The sequence below is a fragment of the Ammospiza caudacuta genome, chromosome 1 (genome assembly GCF_027887145.1).
Source record: "Ammospiza caudacuta isolate bAmmCau1 chromosome 1, bAmmCau1.pri, whole genome shotgun sequence".
Taxonomy (NCBI): Eukaryota; Metazoa; Chordata; class Aves; order Passeriformes; family Passerellidae; genus Ammospiza; species Ammospiza caudacuta.
Window position 1 is genome coordinate 14,918,485 of NC_080593.1, and position 21,947 is coordinate 14,940,431.

A 21,947-nucleotide genomic window follows, 5' to 3' on the forward strand; every position below is an offset into this window, starting at 1 on the left:
ACAACCCAAGCTCCAAATGCCACCACTTTCTAGGAGAAGATAAAACTGCTTCTACAGATTGGGTCTGATCCTCCTTCCTGTCTGGGGTCAATGAAATCATCTGCTAATAAAACTCAAGACCAGACCTGTCTCTGCACCTGCAGTTCTCCCTCCCTTCATTCTCTTGTATTCCCTGGGCTGGTTTAGCACCTCAGCCTGCTGGGCTTGCTCTCCTCAGCCCTTGAACACCAAATCTGTCACAGCAGACACTTCACGTTGGCGTCTCTGGTGACTGGGCTGAGGAGCCCTGAAGTGTTGCTCACAGGCAAACTTTTACTACCAATCATTTTTTGGTTATTGCACGATTTTGCTTATACAGTCTAAGGTTTGATGTCAATCATCACTGAGGTTTTTAGCCCTGTCTGTCCAGTAATCACATGCTGTACAATTATGAATGTGGTAACGTGCACTTCTTGATTCAAATACCTAAGCAAAGGTGATTTGTATTGAAACAATTTTTGACTGAGAAAAGCCAAGTGCTGTGACTGACTTGTGGATTTTGTGATGTGCTCCAAACTGTTTGTCCAGATAACAAGGAAAAGAACAGATTTTTCTACCACTGATCTGCAGCATTATGGAGTTTTGAGCAAAATCTAATGTTTAGGGATTTATTTATTATTCTGTGGACATATGTTTGGAGGACAGCATATGGAAATCAAAGCATTGTTCATAAAGAGCTACAGCCAAGAAGACATTTTTGAATTCATAACAGAACTTCACAGTTTGAAAAGAATGCTATGCATTATGTATTGATAACAACACTACACAGACAAAGGAACACAATTTAATAATACAGAATTGTGCTCGTGAGATTTCCTTTTTTTTTTTTTTTGTTAATTGGTTACTTTAGCTGACATTGTCTGCAAGCATAATGGACACCATTCTTCCTAATAGTTCCATGTTGCCAGATGATGTCTACAGACATAATGTAGTCCATTTTAATTATTTCATTTTGCTTACATCTTTCAGCATAATGCATTTTCCAAGCAAGCTAGCATTTTTCTTGATTATCTATGTTGTGTTATGGTTTCTAAATTAATTAGGTCTCCTTCTTTCCTGGAAGTTAAAAGTTTCTTCCTTCCATTTATCTACCAGGTATGATTATGTTGAAGTGATTGATGGAGATAATGCTGAAGGACGCTTATGGGGAAAGTACTGTGGAAAAATTGCTCCCCCTCCTGTAGTGTCTACAGGACCATATCTTTTTATTAAATTTGTTTCTGACTATGAGACACATGGAGCAGGATTTTCTATTCGTTATGAAGTTTTCAAAAGAGGTAAGAAACTATTCATTTTTACATTGTTCATTGTGATTTTTACTTGCATCAGGAAGTTCACCTTAATTCTTTGGAATGGGGAAAATGCATGAAAATGCTTGAAAGAGAAAATCTTATTACCCTAGTCATTCCAAGGTGGGGTGTGTGTTCAGTGGGTATAAATCATCATGAATCCAGTGGGTCAGCTGTGTCTGAAGGTTGACTCCTCTGCATGAAATATGGTAGTTTTCGTCAGCTGTTTGTTTCAACCATCTTAAAACCATTAACTTTATTGCTTTCCTTTTTTTTAATAATAATTACTGTATGATTTACAGTGTTACTGCCTCAACAGCACTGCCTCAACCTTCTGAGTCCCAGGGTTATTTTGGTTAGTGCTTTGCTCTGTGCTCCCAAGGGATAGCTGCGGGCTCGAAGGGACCCGAGTACACGTGGGCAGCAGATGATGTTGCTGCTGCTTTCACAAATCATGTTTGGGAGGTAAAGGAGAGGAGCAGCTCACACTGATGAGGCACGGCCTGCTGGGTGCTCGTGCCAGGAATTAGTGCCAGTGAGCACAATTAGTTTTATGGGGCACAGAGAAACAGAGAGTGCAGGATTAACCAGACAGAGAGACACTCCCTCTTTTATAACACTCTTCCTGAATCAATAGCTGGAAGGGCTGTAAGGTCACTCTTTTCGGCATACATCTTCTCTACAGCTGGATGGAGAGTAATAATTCATATATTCCATTCCTGGAGAATACAGGACCAAAACTCATCATATATGAAAAGACAATAACATTCATTTTATAGGAAAGAAAATTGACTTCAACATCAATGTTTAGGGTCATATTCACAGAAGCAGCTCAAAACTTCAAATTTCCAATGCACACCACTCCCAGTCAGTGCCCCATTTTCAGAACCAGTGCCCAAGTCCCTTTTATGCACCTACACCAGAGCCAGATTTTTAGCTGTGTTCAGCACACACTCTTGGTGGCAGCTGTACTGTTAATGAGGAGAAACGCAGTAGTGAAGCCTCTTTTCAATTGCCATTGCTGCTCTGCACAGTGCTAATTGGGGCCACAGACCTCTTGTTCACCATCTTCCCTGTCTGTAAATCCACTCTTGACTCCCAGAAATTCTTTTGCTGACCTTCAGGGTCACATTTTCTGAAAGAATTCAGCATCCAAATGACACCAAGCTTTCCTGAAAAAATATCTCTATTTATTTTGATATCCTTTGGAGCTTAAACTCTTGAAAATGTGTTCTGACGTTTCTCAGTGCTTATATATGCAGTACCATCTTTCATGAAGAACAAGGCTGAAACACAAGAGGAAGTGAAAGAATGATCTGTGAAACAATCTATTTTAGTAACTGAACCCTTTCAAGAAAAAAGTTTTATTTATTTCCTGACAGTGTAGTGACGATTCAGAACTCTGACAGGAACATTGTGTTTATTTCCTTGTGTGGTCATTTACATGCCTCAAAGATGCACATTTACCATGTTAAGATGGCATTATGAATGTGATTTTACACACATGGAAGTCGGGAAACGCAAAATTATGGCTCCCAGAGCAACTTTAACTCCAATTCATTCCACATAAACTGTATATTAAGGCAGGACAGTTATCACCATGCCGTGTTAGAAAATGCCATGTGTACACAAAGGATACAAATTATCATTGCTGTGGGAACACAGCCCTATTTAACTTCTCAAAAAATTCATATATGCTGTACCAGTTTTGCATTTTAATATCTGTGCCAAATAAAGCAGTTCACCCTTTTGCACAGGTGAAAGGTGAAGCTCAGCTGCTCACACCAGACAAGTATGTCTGGTTTAGCATATTCACAACTTAGCTCATCATTTCCCAGGTATGGGAAGAATGATCCCAAGCCCAAGGTCCTGTGATGCTGAGCTGAAGGCTGAGCTTCATTCCAGCACACAATCTATTTTTGCCCATTACTCTTTATTTCTCATTCATCTCTGTAGCCAGAGAGACACTGAAGAAGTTGTAAAGCTAAAACAGGACTAAAACATGAAACACATTTTGCCCAACACTTAGCCCACATGAAATGTGCATCATTTTGGCTTGGGCAGACATTCTATTTTAGGGTGCATGAGTGACGTATTCACTAGGAAAGGATCTACACAGTTCACATTCAACATTCCTAACTTTAGTCAACTAAATTTATGGTGTAAACTGAAAGAAAAGAAAGTTTCAACCAAGAAGGCAAATTATTTTTTGGCCCAGTGACACCCACAGATAGCAGATTAAATTATCCCCAATGTCATCTCCTTTTCTTTGCTTTCTCTGTTGCCTCCTCTCTGTATTTCCTTAACTTCATATCTCTTCCTTTGTTTCATGTACATGTACACATGCAGTTTCTCCACCTCAGAAGTATCTACTTTTGGTGTCTCCACTGGAACCTTTTCTGCCAGTTTTCCATGCACATTGGCCCACGGAGTTCCTTGTAGCCTCAGTATTGATGTAATTCCTGCAGCTGCTTCACAGTGTCAGTAAAGGGTCAAAATCTTTGGAGGGCATTTTAGTGAGAAAGCACCCCTGAAAACAGTTTCTGTTTCTTGCACCAGATTGATTCAAACATGTTTAAAATAAAGCAAGCTGGCATCAAGATACTATGTGTGAGTGTAAGAGCCTGACGATTGCACACACTCGGAGCCAGGATCTGGCTGTATTTAATAAAGCAATAATGATCCAGGCTTACATTTTATATTGCATCTTTTATTGGATTCCAAGAGGAGTACAGAGCACTTTATACTATGAATGGCATAGCAAAGCTATTTTATCCTGGAACAGCAGCTACTGGTGGGAGTGAAGAGCAACAACCAGAATATAACCCTCCCCTACATGACAAGGAGACAAGGGAATGACAGGGAGAGAAGAGGAATATTCAACTAATGTGTAAGGGGGTGATTTAATTATAGGCAAAATGTAATTTCCCAAATTGGAATGGGTCAGGTTACATGAGCATCAATATCCACATCTTCCAAAATATGCCATGAAGTGTTCTGAATATTGATGTGATAGTTCAAGAATTTCCTCTCAGTGTCTGTTGAAGGGCAAGGATACCTGAACTGAGTAAATTCATTCAGACCTCTCTCTCGAGTGCTGAATTTAGCTGGGAGTTGGCCAGATCTGTGGGGGGTAATATGTTTGGCACATTCACAATGAAAACATTTTCTAGAGTGAAATAAGAGTATTCATATATGCAACAAGCCAGACTGTTTTCCTTCAATGATCTGTGTTAGGCATTGGAAATCCTCTAAGGCTGCTGACTACAGTCTCTAAGGATGCTGGGCATCCTCATCCAGATTGGGGCCTCACACACATTGTCCTCCAGCACAGACCTGCCTGTTGCCACCAAGCTCTCTCTCTGTGTCCTTCTTCTCCTCCATGTCTGAGGACCTTCATTTGAGTCATGCTACTCAAACTCCCAGTTAGGCCAGCTGATATCCACCAATGCCCCCAGTCCTGTAAATCACTCTATTAAATCTGGAGTGTCAAAAGGCAGATCTTGTGGGAGGATGTGTGGACAGTGCCTGCAGCTGACTTGTGAGTACATCTGCAGGTGTGGGTTCCACAGAGGGGATTCCTGAGGGACCTGAATAAAGGAGAAATGAGATCCGTCAACAAGAGAGAGACTCCAGTTTGTCCCCTGTACCCACAAAGGCAAATCCAGTGACCTGGCCTTTTATACCCTCACATCTTCACTGCCAGTTTCCTGCTCCACCAAGGGCACTGTTTGGAGCATCCCATTATGCCATGGTGGGAACATCAGGGAAAGCTGGTGTGTCAACACTGACATTAGGTGACTTCTAGCAACACTGCCTGTAATCACACAGTTTATCATGCCCACACTAACAGCAACATTTTACTGGTGCACCTGTGTCAACACCACTCAGAATGAGTCACTCACCCTCAGTACATGTACGAATTACCTTTCACATTTAGTTTGTCAAGGAGGCATAGGTCACATCTGGCAGAGTTACTGAGTCAGTGCTCCAGGAATCTGAAACCACTACTCCCTCTACTGAATTCATTCACCCGCTTTTGTAAAAAGTTCTATTTCACCAATAAAAGCCTGTCAGCCATAAGATTTAAAGATTTGAGCTTGAAGGGGCTATAATTATTTCTCTAGGGCTCTGTCGAGATTTCTGCAGCTTACACTTTCATTGTTCCCACATGACTTTGTATTTGTCATAATTTTTTCTAGAGCTGGTACAAGTTTTCATATTGTTCCATACAAATTGAAAATTGAAGATCAGACAGTATATGTGGATTGGGCTTTAAATGACTGACTATCAATAATAGGAACAAGCTGGCTGAATGATTAATGCAGCGATTAAAATGAGGTGTTTCATTGAAAAGCCACCTTTGCTGCTGGAGAGACAATACAACCTAACTTGTTTTCCAGCTAACTGCTTTGCTTAGTAGCACAGTGTTAACCCCGTTGATTTTTCTCCTCCTACAGGACCTGAATGTTCCAGAAACTTTACTTCATCAAGTGGAGTGATAAAGTCCCCTGGATTCCCTGAAAAATATCCCAATAGCCTTGAATGCACTTACATTATCTTTGCACCAAAGATGTCAGAGATTGTACTGGAATTTGAAAGCTTTGAGCTAGAACCTGACTCAAATACTCCAGGGGGAGCTTTCTGTCGCTATGACCGATTGGAAATCTGGGATGGATTCCCTGATGGTAAGAGAAAAATGGACTGTAATATGCATAACCATTACTATGGAGTGGCCTGCAGAAGGCATAGTCCCATTTTTTAAACTGTCATGCTAGAGAGATCCTTGCTTGATTTATGTGAAGTGAGTTGAATTAAAAAGAAATGGAGAAAATGCTCTGTAAATTCATTCAGTAAAGCATATCATAGTGTGAATGATTTTTTTTTAATGAAATATGTTCAGCTTTAACACTTGGCTTAGCAGAAACCTCTGTGCTCAGTGGTAATATGTGATGAACCTCCTACACTAAAATAAATTAAATGTGAAGTCTTATAATAATGAGTCCTCAAATTTTCACAGCTAACCCAAGAGTATAGTCCAGACATTTCCAACAAATTGCAGAAACTGGACTCCAGGTACTGACCCTCTGGCTTGCAGAGGAATTGTGTTACAGACCAGCTGCCAAAGCAGAGAATCTCTTTGCCAGAGAAAATGTGGTGTCCATGCAGTTGAAATCATAGTGACTAAACAATTACCCAGGTCAGTAAACAGTCACTGAGTTATTCATTCAGGTGACTTCAGTGACTGGGCACTGCAGGGTTCCTCCATTATGGTGATCTCTCTTCCAACAGTTTAAGCAAATCCAAAGGTTTTATCTTAATTTGTTAATTTATAATCTCTGATTAGATGGCCTCATGTGTCAGGGTGGGTGTGTTGGGTACCCTTCTGGAATGTCTCTGCCATCTCAGTAATTTTCCATTTAGTTGTTGACCACACTTGACCTTGTGCACATTCACTAAGTGCATAGCTAGATATTAGCTAACCCATAGAGCCAGAGAGCCCAACCCCATATCCCTGTTTTACACTGAGTCTGACAAATAAAATAGCTACATGATTTCTCTGTGTTTTTCATGTACAATCTTGGGTCTGTAAGATTCAAATCTCCCCTAGGCAGGGCAGCCATGTATCAATTCTCCAAGGACCCAGAGACAAAGGCTGCATCTCCAGCCTAAAAGGGATTGTTCAAGCTGAATCCCCAACCTTTAGGGTGCCCAAATGCCTATATGAGCTGTGTGGAAACACCTATGTAAAGCTGATTATTAGTGATGCCTTTTTCACTGTTTCTGTGTTTGGCATAAGCTGATAAAGAGAAGCATCTTGAAGCTGTCCTTTTTCTTCTTAATTTTTAATTTGTAGCAAAATTCAGTGACTGAAGATTTATGTTGTTTGTATAGGACACTAATTACAACTATTTCAGTTTTCCACTAGTGTGATAACCCATATTAATAGATTTTTTTGGTTTGTTTTATGAATAGCAGCAGCAGTTTCTACAAACTGCTAATCCTACATTAATATTTGATTTAAATGAAAATATAACTTAAGGAATGTACTTTAATAATGCATTAAAACTTGACTGTTTTCCTAAATAAATCCCCAGTATAATTTTGTTTAAAGCTTCCATTGATGCTGCAAGAAATATATGTCTTTTAGCATATATTTGTGCTTTTTTTGTTCATATTTTATGCTTAATGGGTTTATCATGGCTCTTTTCAGTCCATTTCAATAATGAGTGAAGAAAGACCCATAACAGTAGCAAAAAGACTATTTAGCATTTAATGCCTCAATTAGAAAAACAATATTTTAATAGTACAATAATGATGTCTGGAACATTTAATAATAGGTTTATTTGTATATAGGCCAAATCTGTCCTGTAGAGCTTGCATTTAAACTGATATTTGAAAAGACGATCCTGTAAATCAATTTATGTGTAATATAACCAAAAAGAAATGCATTATTATCAATGTAGAGAGTTTCAAAGCGGTAATTTCCTGGTTCAAAAAAGTGGCTGAGCCATACTGAAGACCAATTATCAACAGGCATTATCAGCCTTCTGCAAACTGTCTCACAAACTCTCTGCACTGAAAATGGTCCTGACATCCACTAAGGGTACTTGCATGCTTACTTGTAAATATTCAACAGAATTTGTAGGCTGGAAAAATGTTTTCTTTGATATAAACTGTTGGAGGTTGCAGCAGTTGTAGGAAAAATGTTTGCTGCATCATTTCACTGTAGGATGATCCTCAGCCAGCAGTCAGTCTCTCTTGTTTCACTTAACACTACAAAGAAAGAGGGAGTGTGATTGCTTTTCTATAAATGCATCACAGGATGAATCCCTGGGAGGGAGAACTATTTCAACTGAAGAGCAAAGCTGGCACAGGAAACAACCTGGCCTTGAACTTCAGTTCAAGATAGAGAATGTCTGGATACTGGAGAATATATAGAGAGAGAGTATCTGGGGGAAAATAAATCTAACTTGTATCCACATGAAAATAGTAAATTTCTACACAATGGTAATTAGACAGTATGGTTCCCTTTGATGGAGGGAGTGAGTCTTTGAGCCATTTGTCCATTTCCCTTTAGTCTGAGCAAAAGTATTCTGCATTAACTGGTATTAACTAATATGGTTGTGTGCACTTCTAATTTGCTGGTGTACTCCCTTGCACAGTTTTAGCACACATCAATTTTCACTTTCGCAAGAAACTCCTAAGCATGATTTGGAGGACAGTGAGAGCCAGGGATCATTCTGAACAGGCAAGCTGGACTTGGCCAGGCAGTAAGAGCCCCATAGGAGCAAGTTGTGTCCCTCTCTTAGTCTGGTCCCAGGAGCAGTTCCTGTGACTGGCTGCAGGTCCAGAGGGTGTCCCCTGGCCCACTCAGTTTAGTGATATATCCACAGAAAATGAAGTTATTTTTCTTTGTTGTAATGCATTGCTGCTCACATGCCCAGTTGTGTTAAAGCTGATGTTGCAGTGATATAAATATGACAGAAGGGGTTTTTAATATATGGAAAAAATGTTTATCCCTCAGTTCACATCCCCTGCTTCACAGGATCAATGTGGTTTCCTGGGATGATGGCAGTATTGTGAGAACACTGAACAGTTTTTTGGAAAATTTTATTGCCTCAACTACAGCAGAATGAGGTGGACAGCCCCCTGAACATGCATCTCTGGAAAACAGGCATGAGCATTTGAGCCAGGCACAGCTGGTCCCTCTGTTCCCAGCAGGGAACAGCATCCCACTCTGACCTGTCTCAACATCTACTTTAGGACACAGCTAAAGGACCTCTGCAGTGTCTTATCTCATTGACTGTAGTGAAAGCTATGAATCCCTAAGTCAGATGTAAACTTCAGCCTAAGTTAGAGCAGATGAAACCCAACATAAGTAGAAAATGTTCCCACTATAGAATTTAATAAGCTACAGTCCATAGAGAAAAGCAGAAAATAAATTTGCTGTTTTATACAGTTGTGATTATATTTTCCTTCCTTCCCCCCTCAAAAAGAAAAAAAGTAGAGAAGAGAAATGGTCTTTTAAACAAATTTTCAAAATGATGATTAAAAGGATATGTCAAAGTCAGTAAGCGTGCATTTACATTTTACTTCTACATAATTTCTATTTCACTGATGGAATACAATTTTCTGTTAGAGAATTTGACAGCAACTGTAACAGTCATTCAAAAAGATGTAAATCCTGAAATGCTCTGTCACAATCATGGAGTCCTCAGCCTACCTGGCTCTCCTTTCAGTGGATTGAAGCTGGCAAGTGCTGACTATTTGCTACTTGGTTCTACAAAATATGTGCTTATCTTTGAAGCATGTGAACAGTTAGATTGCCTTCAAAAGGAATTCACCAAGGACCCTTACAAGACTGAAGTTAAACAATGGTGTAAGTGTTTTGCTGTTTCAAGAGGGGAATGCTAGGCATTCAGGAATGTCTCAGACCTGGCATTTTGTTTCATGGAAAAAAACCCTGTTGAGGAATATCTGAGAACTACAGGTGCTTGTTGCAAATATTGTACAGAAAAGGGACCATGGTTTGAAAGAGATAACAGGTGGATTTAGAGCAGCAGAGTGAGTAGATCTCAGGGCAGAAAGATATGATTTTGCATTAATAAACCAGATACCAAAAATATCTTTGCCCAAGGCACAGATATATCTCAGCCAGCATCTGCTGAGAACACTCCATTGATGACTTTGAAGAAAAATAGCCCACTCAAGAGGAGGACGAGCTTTAGTGATGAATTGCACATATTCATCATGCAGCTCTCTTTGAAGCTCTATAGGCTGTCTACTAGAGCTCAAACGTAATTTAAAAAAGTTTACATATGGTTTGAGAACCACAGCCTAAGCATTGCTGCTTCAGTCAATACCACAAGAGCTTCCACTGAATTACAGAGCAAAGCAGAATGCTTTACTGCAGTCATTAACATCGGTGCAAATGAAGGTTGCTATTAATCTAAGTGTGTTTCTCCTGTTGTGGTTGCTTTCTGCACTCTTGTGAGAAGCCATTAAGATCTAAGAGCATACACAAGCTCAGTGTAGTTGACTGGTGGAATGCAAAGATGGAATCAATTTTTTGGTTGTTTCTTCTTCAGCATCCTAAATTGTGTGCAAATGTTTTTTCAATAAAAATCATAATGATGTGAAAATACTGTCCACAACATACGTGCAAGCTTATAAAAAATAGCTTGAAAATTAAATACATGGCTACTTAACATAACATTTGTTTTAATGTTTTAGAAGTCTGATATACTTTTTTTCCTTGCTTTTGTTTTTTTTTTTTTTTGGGGGGGCATTCTTAGCCTAATTCCAAAAGCTAATATTTCAGCTAAATGCATAAATGTGTATTTCAGTAATATTTAGAATTTCCTCATATCAATATTTTTGTGCAGAAGGGCAAACAATGGTAAAGAAAGGAAGAATCAGTAAGGATAAGGTTTCTGCTTAGTCTTGAACCACCAGCCACTTACTATATATTCTGCACTCTGATCTGTAAACCTTACAAAATACTTATTGAGACTAATCAAGGATTTATTCAAGCTATAGAATTAGATTCTGCCTTTTGGGAAATGCATGCAAAATAGGTTTCTTAGTTGTCCCTCCATCTGTTAACCAGGAAGTTACTCAGTTTTACATTGTATGATACTGTGTCAGTGAAAAGAGGAGCCAAGGTCTCAGAAGTTGCTACAGCAGCCAGATGAGGTGGCTGGCTCACTGAAATGCGTTTGTTCTGCAGGTAGTGTAGAAGCATCCTTGAGTGAGAACATAATCCAAGTGACATTTGGAGTATCCCTTACTGAGGGAAGCTGTCATAGCAACAGGATGGTCCACAGTTAGAGGCTGTCCTAGGGACTTTTCAGCACCTTCTGCCCCAAAATTCCCATTTAGAACTCTACACAGTCTAATATGAAATCCCATCTCATTTCCTAAGGAATTGTCAGGAAGATGTTCAAACCTAACCAGTAGCATAGTCTGCCTAAACAGACAGCAGTCTCAACCCTGAATGATTCCTCAGATGGGTTTCCTGCACAGCATTTATTTGATGTGGTGACACACGAAATATTTGATAATTTATTGTCATTCAAAAGTTTCCAATACTTGAATGAAAAAAAAGAATAGAAGGGAGGAACTTTGTATTAGTATTTATGGAAGAAGGAGAATTTCTGTTTCATCCAGTTGTGCTCAGATCAATATCGTATTAGCTCAGCAGGCTAAGGTTTACACATTGCACAAAAAAATTCAATACCTCTTTGTGTCATATTCTGCACATTTTTGGCACTTGCATCCACATAGCTGGCAAAGGGAATAGTACTGTGATGGCAGGGCCAATCTGTTGAGGACTCAAATGCATAATCACTAAATATGTCTTAAAAATTATAAACCAGTGAGTCATGGGGAATCTTAAAGCCTGTCTGCTTTAAACAAAGTTCTCTTCTGTTTGTCCTTTCAAGGAGGCTTCCCTACAGGAAATGGGAGGAGGGAGGCTCAGAGCACCATAACATGGTAGCCTTATCCTCCTTATATTCTTGCAGCTCAGAGCACCATCAGCAGCAATAATCTTGAAAGCCATTCTGAGAAAGAGCAGGATCAGAGCTGTTTGCACACAGAAAATGCAAAAGAAAACAAAACAAAAAAAAAAAAACACCAAAAACCTGCAGCACCTGGAATGTGGGGGCATTATTTTATATTTTTTAAAAGCCACTAATGGTACCAGTCTAAATAAATTTCTCTCTCTGAAAAATTAAACCATGAAGCTTCAATGATTTCTAGGATGAGGAAGAATTCAATTCATATCCTGTATAGGATGTTTCATTCTATCAATGCTGCATGGAACAACAACCTTAGTGAAAAAAGTCTGAATTGGCAGGTATTTCAAATGCCATGGGATTGCCAAGGCAACTGAAGAGTAACTGTGGCCAGAGTATGGAAAGAAAAGCACATGCTGGCAACAAGAGCTATAACATCTGAGCTCCCTCTTTCTGGCAACTCTAGGGCCTTACAGAAATGTGTAGCTTACATAAGTAAGTATTAAGTTATTCCAAGCTGGAACTGTTTTACTTGTTGGAAAATGCCAATAAAGGACTAGAAAATTATGTTAGCTGTAGATTTTCGTTGAACTGTGAATAATTAGGATATCTAAACATTTTACATTTTAAACTGAAAGTGTAATGGACTTCCTAGAGAAATGACAAGGTGTTAATTTAAGCCTGGAAAGCCAGTGGTGCAAGCATTAGAATGGCGCCTCATGATTATTTTCATGATTGACTCCATGGGTGGGTTTTAGCATTATCCTCTCTTATTGTTTGTAAGCACAGATGTACCACCATTCCACAGCCTAGGGACCTATCTGTAGGGAATGCTCAAGTGCTAGAAGGCCACATATGTTGGTTGTGAATTGAGTAGCTTAATTAAGGAAAAAGATTATCGCACTGCCCAGGAAATGTTGAAAAATACCAAAATCTGGTTTATACAGTATTAACATAAAGAGAGATCATGTAACTGTGTATGTGTGTGTGTATGTGTATTCTGTGACATGAAGATATACTTAAGAAATTCTTGCTCTTTTGAGAGGATTAAGATTTCACTCTCTAATTCTTTTACAATATTCCTTAATATTGGCCATATGGGCAAAAGAGCTATGGGGTTTTGAAAGCCTAAATCAAGGGGGATGAAGAGTCATTGGTCATAGCCTCAATATGAGTCAAAAATGTTTTTCAAAGTTTGAGATTAAATTAACAGATCATCAGCTGTATAGAGCATAAAACCTGGAAGGCACTGTTTGAACTCCTCACAGCATCTTGTGTACTAGGTTGGCAAATCAGGCCATTCAGTTGCTCTTGTCATAAATTGGTGCTTCAATCACACTTAGGAAAATACTTATGGTGCTTTGTATGAGTAATTTTGCGCATCACTGCCCTCTCTGCACACTTTGAAGGACACTTTTCTAAATCCTGGGTCTGTACATTTTCAGAGGTTCATGGAGTGCTATCTGGAGCACTTTAGAAGTACGATTGCCAGGGTAGGATAAACAATTTATTGTTCATCGCTAAATTATTGATGGCATTGTTATTTTGAGCTGCTACAGAGGCTGACCATTTCCTGCTGAGGGCCTGTCTTTGGGAGGATATGGTAGTGGCACCTATTGTGAGAGCAGCCCTGGCAGTTTACTATTGTATCCTGTTTCTCTGCAGTTGGCCCACACATCGGGCGTTATTGTGGGCAGAACAACCCAGGACGTGTCCGCTCTTCCACGGGGATCCTTTCAATGGTGTTCTACACTGACAGTGCAATAGCAAAGGAGGGCTTCTCAGCAAACTACAGTGTCTCACAGAGCAGTGTCTCAGAAGGTCAGTATTTATCTACCCCGCAGAGCTTCTTGGAAAATGCTCTCTGTTATGTCTTCTTGCACACCAGGTGTTGTCTGAAGCTTTAAAGAAACCTTAAATAAATAAGAGGGTAGAGAATGATTGGTTCTGTTTTCCTTTTTCTCTTTTTTCTCTTTTTTCTCTTTTTTCTCTTTTTTCTTTTTTTTTTTTTTAAGAACAGCTGCCCTTTGAAAAGAAGTGCAAGGAGCAGAATTCTCCTTACAGTTTTATTCCACTGTATTGCCAGGAAGTTGGGATAATTATTGTGAAAAACTGTGCTGACCAAGGAAAGGCAGGAATGCAGAGCAATTGAACACTTGCATTAAAACAATGAAACATGAACAATGAATGCACTATCCAAAGCCTCCTTTTATTACATGGAATAAGCTTTGATGATCGATTTCTTGAATAAAAAGGACCCATTTAATATATGTGCTCTTGTTAAACCATTTCATAAGCTAGCTAAGCTTTGTTCTCTGTCTCATATTTTTTCTCAGTTGACTCCTTTTCACGCTTACCCTTTGGACAGAGAATGAAATGAAGTGAGGGAAACAGGAAAATAACACACTGTGTTACACCATGTCCTTGCAGATTTCATTGCTTTCCTCAATGATAAAACAAACACTTTATATCAAAGTCCCTCTCCTTTCTGTGTCTTTACTGAGTTTTGAGCAGATTCATACCGATTTGATGTACTTGTTTAGTGAAAAAAGGGACAAAAGAAAAATGAGTAAACTGAAAATTTAACTGTAACTCCCTATCTCTCCTCCACTCTGTGCCTTTTTAAGAGCTTTCTTACACACACGTAGGCAGGAAGAAGGAATGGGGGACTCACAGCCTCTGTGCATGGGAAGCATTGCACCTTCAGCTAGTTTGTTTTCTCCCTATGTAGGTGCTGCTCCCATCCCTTCATAACTAGCACAAACAGCCTGTGTCCCCCATGTCCCCCTCCTGCACAGCCACCCTCCCCAGGCTGTAGATGCACCATCACTCTGAAGTCAGAATTAATGATATCTGCTATGCTGAGATGCCTTCAGCTCCTAAACACAGGACGGCAGAACAGAAGTTGGTGTGTATGAAAACCCTTTTGGATGACAAGACGAAGCATTTTACATGCTGCAGACTTAGACAGAGAAACAAATTCTCTCATTTAATTTCAGCCACCCTTACTCTTTGTGTTGTCTGGTCACCTCCAGAGGACAGCCCAACCTAATTATCCCAGATGTCTGAGGTGTCCCCAGGACTTACTTGTCCCTCTCAGTAGACTACAGGGCAAGCCAAAGTGTCTGGATCAAACTAGACACTTTTTAGTTATTTTGATAGTAGTCCTCCCCTATCATGTTTTGCATTCTCTGTAGTGCCTCATGGCTTCCCTGTAGGTTTCAGGTAGAAGTTTCTTGCCTTTGAGTCTTACCCTGCTGTAGTTCAGCTTCAGTACTTCACCATGTACCTAATACATTGAAGCAGCACAGAACTGGAGGAGAGGGTCCTATTCCACAAGAAATGCTGCTGATATGATTGAGTTATGGGAAGCCCCAACTACTGTTCCTATAAAATAACCTGGTAACATTTCTGAATGTAAATTTCTGGATCTCTGATAAAAGATTTAAGCTTTTTTTTTTCCCACAATACTTTAATTTTCATTGAAAACACTAAACTTCATCTATTTAAAGCTCAGTTTTCCAACTCGTGGTTGTTGAAATTTTCAGCTCAGCACCCACCCCTACTAGAGAAACATCAGCTCCAGAGAAGGTGCAATAAAAAGGAGCATATATTCAACATATATCCAACTCCATTTCACAGAGTTGTGTCAGCTTAATTTCTAATAAAGGAATTAATTCTATTTCGTAGTGTGAAGTCCTTGAACAGAAGCATGGGCACATAGGGTTTTTTTCTCTTGCCCTTGTACCGGGGTGCCCTTGTACTGACATGAAGGTCCAGGAGCACCTGGGTGTGAGGATCTGTCAGAAGCTAGTGGCTTCTCTTGCCTTGGTACAGGTTGGAGCCTTTATTTTTAAAGACTGAGAGAAGAATTGAGTCACTCTGCCCTACCAACCTTTGAACTCACCATAGTGATTAGGAAGTCAATTGATTCTAAATTAGCTAGGTAATTTTTGTGTAAACAAAAAGAAATTGAATGGAGATGATCAACTCATTTGCAATGCACCACATTACAGAAGAGCTGGTAATTTCCTTAGGTCAATAATTTTGTGGCCTGAATTCAAATTTTGTTGATCAAGTTCATTCCAATGTCCAGAATCCAAAGAGAACGGTTAAAATTTGAACAATATTTTTTAAGCATTTTATATTTTTTGTACTGAAGTAAATAGTTTTAAAATCAAATTATTTCATAAAGTAGTCTAATTTGTCTTTTCTGGGTTTTTGCATAATTTTGAGGTGAACAGAGATTGTTCTGTATTATGAATCCACAGGAGTGTCTGTGCTATCCTAAGATAGACACTTCTATTGTCCTATACTGAAATGGCCACAATACTGGGCTAAAATATTTGTATAGCATTATTATTGCAGGAATTGCCATGGCAACTCAAATGGCAGTATTAAGAATGACACCATAAGCCCAACACTGCCTCACTTAAAGTTGCTAACGTATTCAAAGTCACATAACAATAAATTCTTTAGATATTCATATTCAAAGCAGGTAAAATGTTCTTATTATTCAAAGTCTAAATCCAAAAGCTGACCATAATAATGATGGTGATTTATTTTTCTCCAGATTTCCAGTGCATGGAACCACTAGGCATGGAGTCAGGAGAGATTCACTCTGATCAAATCACTGTCTCCTCCCAGTACAGCGCTATCTGGTCTTCAGAAAGGTCTCGGCTAAATTACCCTGAGAATGGATGGACCCCCGGGGAAGACTCTATCAGAGAATGGATACAGGTAAAAAGATAACATTTTAAAGATGTTATTAATAATACTCTGTGGAGTTTATTGGATGTGGAGAATGCAAAAGAAAGAAAAAAATAATAACACAGGGAAGTACTTCTACATAATTTAAGAATCGTTGCAAGGGAATAGCTCATATTCCCCATTAGACAGACTAAAAAAGACTTACTCCCAAAGGCATAGAAAAAGAAAAGGTCAGGGAGATTAATTCTTCTGCTTCTCACATCTATTGTTTTTGCAGTCTTCTGGGCACAAATAACAGAGACTTTGGTTTAGTGGAAAAGTCAATATTAGTTTAACATGCACTTAAAGTGGAATGTCCCAGTAAACTGAGCATGTGCTATGTCTCTAGCTGATTACAGTTAAGCATTAATACAATGTGGTGTTTTCCTGCACTCAGATTTCACCTCAGAAGACCTATGTCCCTTCTAGAATGTGTTACTCACAGAATGAGCTCAATGGTCTCTGTCTGGTGGCTATTCTTCCACATCCTTAAACACAACATTCATTACCAAGATGTGCTGCCCTGGCTTTGCTCTGCTAGCACAGAAAAATCCTGCAACGTTTGTTACCATGAAGGCAGAGGCTCCTTGAGTTCAGTCAGTCTCTTTGGACTTGTTTGTTACATTTTATCATGTCCTTAGCTGAATGGTATATAACTACTGAACAGGTTCAGATTATTCATATCAATTACTATGTGCAAAAAAACTATACTGGCAGGGAAGTGTTAATATCATTATATGGAAAAACATTGATTTTCCTCAATTTTAGGTTGACTTACACTACTTACCTGAAACCCAGGATCTATTTCTGCTGGCAAAAGCTAAGAGAAATGCTTAAGCATATTATATTACTAATACTGAAAACTTGTTCATAGATTTGAGACATTCCTCCTACTTCTGTTATTTTCTATAGGAAATTACTAACTGACATATGAAAACAATGCCTTAATTAGCATTTCATACAAGTGTTCACACTGACGTTTCCTGTGAGGTTTGATGTCTGCAAGAAAGCTCAAAAACATGTTGAGTAGTAGTTAGTAAAGGGAAGAAAGAGGGAGAAATCTTTCATTTCTGATCCCTGGCACACCACGGGACTCTCAGGTGTCCTGCTTGGGGGCCCCTGTGCATCCTGAGCTCTTGGCAGCCGAGTACAATGGACCTAATCAGACTTCAGAGAGGCAAAAAGAAATAAAATCTGTTGATCCTTTTTCATTATTTAGGAATAAACACTAAAATCTCCTCAACCTTATCTAAGTGCAAGGCTTGTTATTAATCATTGCGACTTGCAATCCATGGAATGCACATGGAAAAAGGGTGGAATGCATCAGAATGAAATTCCATATGTTTCATCTGGTCGCAGGGCCGCCACTTTTCCTTTGTTTCCTTCTTTTCTGCTGTCACTTGCACATTTATGACCAGATAATCAAAACAAGAGAGTTAGTCAAATCTCATTCATGTGTTCTGTGCGCTTATTAAGTTTATTAAGTTATGATAACTGCGTACCTCTATATTGCCTATATATATATATCTTAATCCTTTCACTTAGAACTAGATCTTTCTGAGAAAAAGTTTCAAAGGACTTCTTTTGACCATAAACTTCATTAATAACAGACACATAACAGAATTCAAGCTAATCCAGGTTTTATGCTTAAAACAGTTCAGGGTACCTCAGGCCTCCTGCACGTGAATTTCTCAGCCACCTTTTTCCTCCTGCCATAAACCAAGGTGCTCAGGGGCTGAAAAAAACAGCATAATTTTTAGCAGCTTTTTGCTGCCTTCAGCTACCACATCTGCCCAGAAGCTGGTGCTTATTTACATGCTGTGCTGCTCATGCCACAGCTCTCACCTTCTTCACCCAGCTCCTGGTCTGGAAAGAGCAGCAGGAACCATTTCCCTGAGCAGTGCCTTGGATTAGTTCACTGCCTGGGGCCCAAGTGGAGGGACTGGCATCCCCAAGGCAGATTTCATCACAGAGCAATTAGGCTGTTGCTGTGTCCTGTTGGCAGAATGAGCCTGCAATTCTTGCCTGAAGATTCACTGTGTTGAGTAGAGATGCTTTATACATGCTGCAGAACACAACCTGTGCAGCAGAAGGAACTGAGCTAGTTCAGACATTCAGTATATCATCCCCTTTCACAAGGTGCAACAACTTAACTCATCTTTGGCTCTGATAATTCTTATTTGGCTCTCATTATGCTTATTTTATTGTGGTTTAGTTCTACATGACATTGATAATTCAAACTTTCAACTGTGTTCTAAATGCTTTCCTGTTAATTGACCATCTTGTGATGAGTGCTAAGGGCTTTGGACCCCCAGAAACCTCAATAAGGGGATCCTTGTGCATATGAACCTCCATCTTCTACAAAGTCTTGATGCCACTGGCAGTAAGTGCGTGTTGTGAATTTGTGTCTGGATAAAATATTGAAGTCCCATGTTTCCTCTGTACAAATATCCCTGGGAACAGATGTTCATCTCCATAAGAGCTTACAGACAAACAACCAAGGACATGTAACTGATAAAGTACTCTGAAATTATCCGTAGAAAAAAAAATTGTAATATTTTATAAGAAGCAGGAAGGCACTTGTATGTGAAGGACTGAGGTCACTTTGTTCTGCTTTGTTGTGCATGCTATTGTAAACTAGTCATTTATGTGAAGTATTTGCTTTTGTGCAGTGCAGCATAAATGGATTTTTGCTGCACAGTGCAGAACTCTAGAAGATATTCAACAGCAAAAAAACAAAGCTGAAGGATACAGCAATGCTGAACTTAGAACTTTCAAAGTGAAAATTTCTGCCTATATGCCCTTGTCTGAGAGACAGAAGTTTTGTGTGTATCAGTTAACCATTAATTTTTTCCTAATTGCAGGTTTCCATATGTACACAAACACTGCAGCTGGTTAAATAGAGATATCTGTCTTTGAGCTGCTAATGTGCATATGCAACTAGGGCATCTATATGAGCTATGTACAGCCACACATGGGCAGAACAGCTTGAAAATTCAGCTCCAAATATTAATTTCCTCAGTGTGTAGGGGTTTCTTTGTATAGAGGAAATATTATAGTTCTCCTTTCTCTTACTTTTGCCTCTCCCTTCAAGGTTAATGTTTTTGTTAAGACAAAAGAAACAGAAAACCTCTTTGAGTATCAACCAAAGGAGATTGGCATCTCTAGAGGACATCTAGAGGGCATGAGATATTGTCTCCTATGAGCTGTTGAAGTCTTTTGGAGCATTTTGATGAAAATAATTAGGAAAATAGTGTTGGCTCGTTATTAGTAATGGATTTGCATGAGTTCCATCTGTGGACCTGAATCCTATTCATTTGTGGAAAAGCTAGATTGCTCCTTTGTGGCTGACAGGTATGGACTCCTGAGTCCATCTGAGTTCCACCTGCTTACAGGGCTCCGTTAAGTGAAAGTTGCCTTTCCCTTCCTTAGTTATTTGAAAATCAGTTTCAAAGTTAAGATTCAAAATAACCATAGTACAGTCATGCTGCAAGTCTGCCCAGCACTTTCTCCATTTTATTTTTACCCTCAGACACACTTTGAAAATTGCTCAACTAACACGAGATTTGGAGTGATTCCTTAATCAGAAACAGAGTCACTCTAGATTGAATTTCTTCTTTAAAAACACATTAATAAGTCTGTGAATTTTCCAATATGAGTGGAATAAAGATATGCATGAGGGAACAAGGGCTGCCAAAAATATGTGTGAAGGTAGTTTATTGTTATATGGGATGTTATTAGCATCCCAACCTTAAGCTCAGCCTACTTGTTTATTGCACTTATGTTTCACACACTTGACTGCCCTTCATTTTGAAATGGCATAATTTAAAATAAAAAATAAAACCAGACCTTTAATTTAATCAAGAGCAGGGAACTGCCATTGCAATGTAAGTCATTGTCCCTCATTAACGTATCCTTTCACAGGAAAAATAGTATAGTGTTTCTATTTCTGTAATCTGAACAACAAACATGTTAATAGGTATCAATTACCAGCCAGTTTCAGTACTTAGAACCAGTAAGAAGGCCCATGCAAGGGTTTCACATCTGGTTTTAGTGAAATTGTTCCTGTCTGTGGTATTTAAAATTTAAAGAACTCCTGTTATTGTGCAATTGGGAATCCTAGGGGAGTACAATGTTAATGAAATCCATAATGCACAAGGATTTTATGATTGCATTTTCAAGGCATTCCTTCAAAAGGGACAAGTGATGCCTGCCATGGCAGCAGTAACTGTGTTTTTACAGAGTAGATTTAATGTTCACGTTTAAGAAAGCAGTTACATTTACACTTATCTGAAAAAATAACATGCAAAATCTTTATACTTAGGGGTCTTTTTGCATCTTATTTTTCCTTTGCGGAGGAGCCACGGGCCATTGTGCCTGGCAGGACCTTGTGGCTCAGGGATGCCCCATGGGCTGTGGCCAGCAGCCCCAGGGCAGGAGCAGGAGCAGACACACTTGAGACCCACGTGTGTGGCTTTGAGGGGAGACTGATTGCCTATTACCAGGGTCACTGGGAACCCGGGCTGCCATCAATCCTCATCACGGGCTGGGTTTTCAAACCCACAAGGAGCAACACCTTCTGGGTGCTTTTACTGCAGGATCTGTATGTTTTCTATCAAAACGTTTCTTCTAATGCATATAACACAGATCTTTGTGCTCCCACCAAGCTGGATGGCAGTTTCTGGGTGGCACCATTTTTCTCTCATCCTGTAACAGTGAGTGAGACCTCCAGCTTGCCCAGAGACCAAAATGTGTTTGTTAATAACACGAGATGTTCAGTTCACTTTATGTCTGGGGTAGGAGAAAACCATAAATGCAGCTTTAAGAATCCTGGTATCAGATCAAAACTTTCAGCCATAAACCAAAAAGCATTAGTATGGTAAAAACACTCTCTGCCAGTTCAGATTTGTTCGAAACCATTAACAGGGGGTTAACATAAGTAGACAGTATGCTCTGGATTGAGCATTATCTGTCATTCTGCAGCTGTCATAGGGCTTTACACTAAGATGAGCTCCTTATTGTGTGTTCTGGCTAATATGACACAAATCCAGCCAAACCAGCCCAAACTTATACTGCTGGGTTTTTCAGCAGGACACAGACCTGATACCACGTGTGAACCTCCAGACTCAGGGGGTAGCACAGGGAGCACCAGGCTCCCTCTGGCCTCTGCCTCCCAGTCCCTATCTCAGTGCCCACCCAGCCCTTTGGCACCTACAACCCCTGCAGTAATTTGAGACCTCTAGACCAGTCAGCCCGAGCAGTGTCAGCTGATCTGGTGCAAAATTCTCCCTCTGCATCTTTCAGCATTCTGGAGTCTGGAGAAAGGCCAGAGAGGTAACAATAGGTC

General features: G+C 39.6%; 1 protein-coding gene across 2 annotated transcripts in view; it reads left to right on the forward strand.

Annotated features, from left to right (window-relative positions):
• Positions 1-21,947, forward strand: part of NRP1 (neuropilin 1) — a 114,661-nt gene that overhangs the window by 46,523 nt on the left and 46,191 nt on the right. For both annotated transcript variants that reach the window (XM_058808108.1, XM_058808118.1), the window contains exons 4-7: positions 1,135-1,316; positions 5,789-6,016; positions 13,517-13,672; positions 16,425-16,591. In XM_058808108.1, coding sequence (XP_058664091.1) covers positions 1,135-1,316; positions 5,789-6,016; positions 13,517-13,672; positions 16,425-16,591 — 733 coding nt within the window. The remainder of the gene's footprint in view (positions 1-1,134; positions 1,317-5,788; positions 6,017-13,516; positions 13,673-16,424; positions 16,592-21,947) is intronic.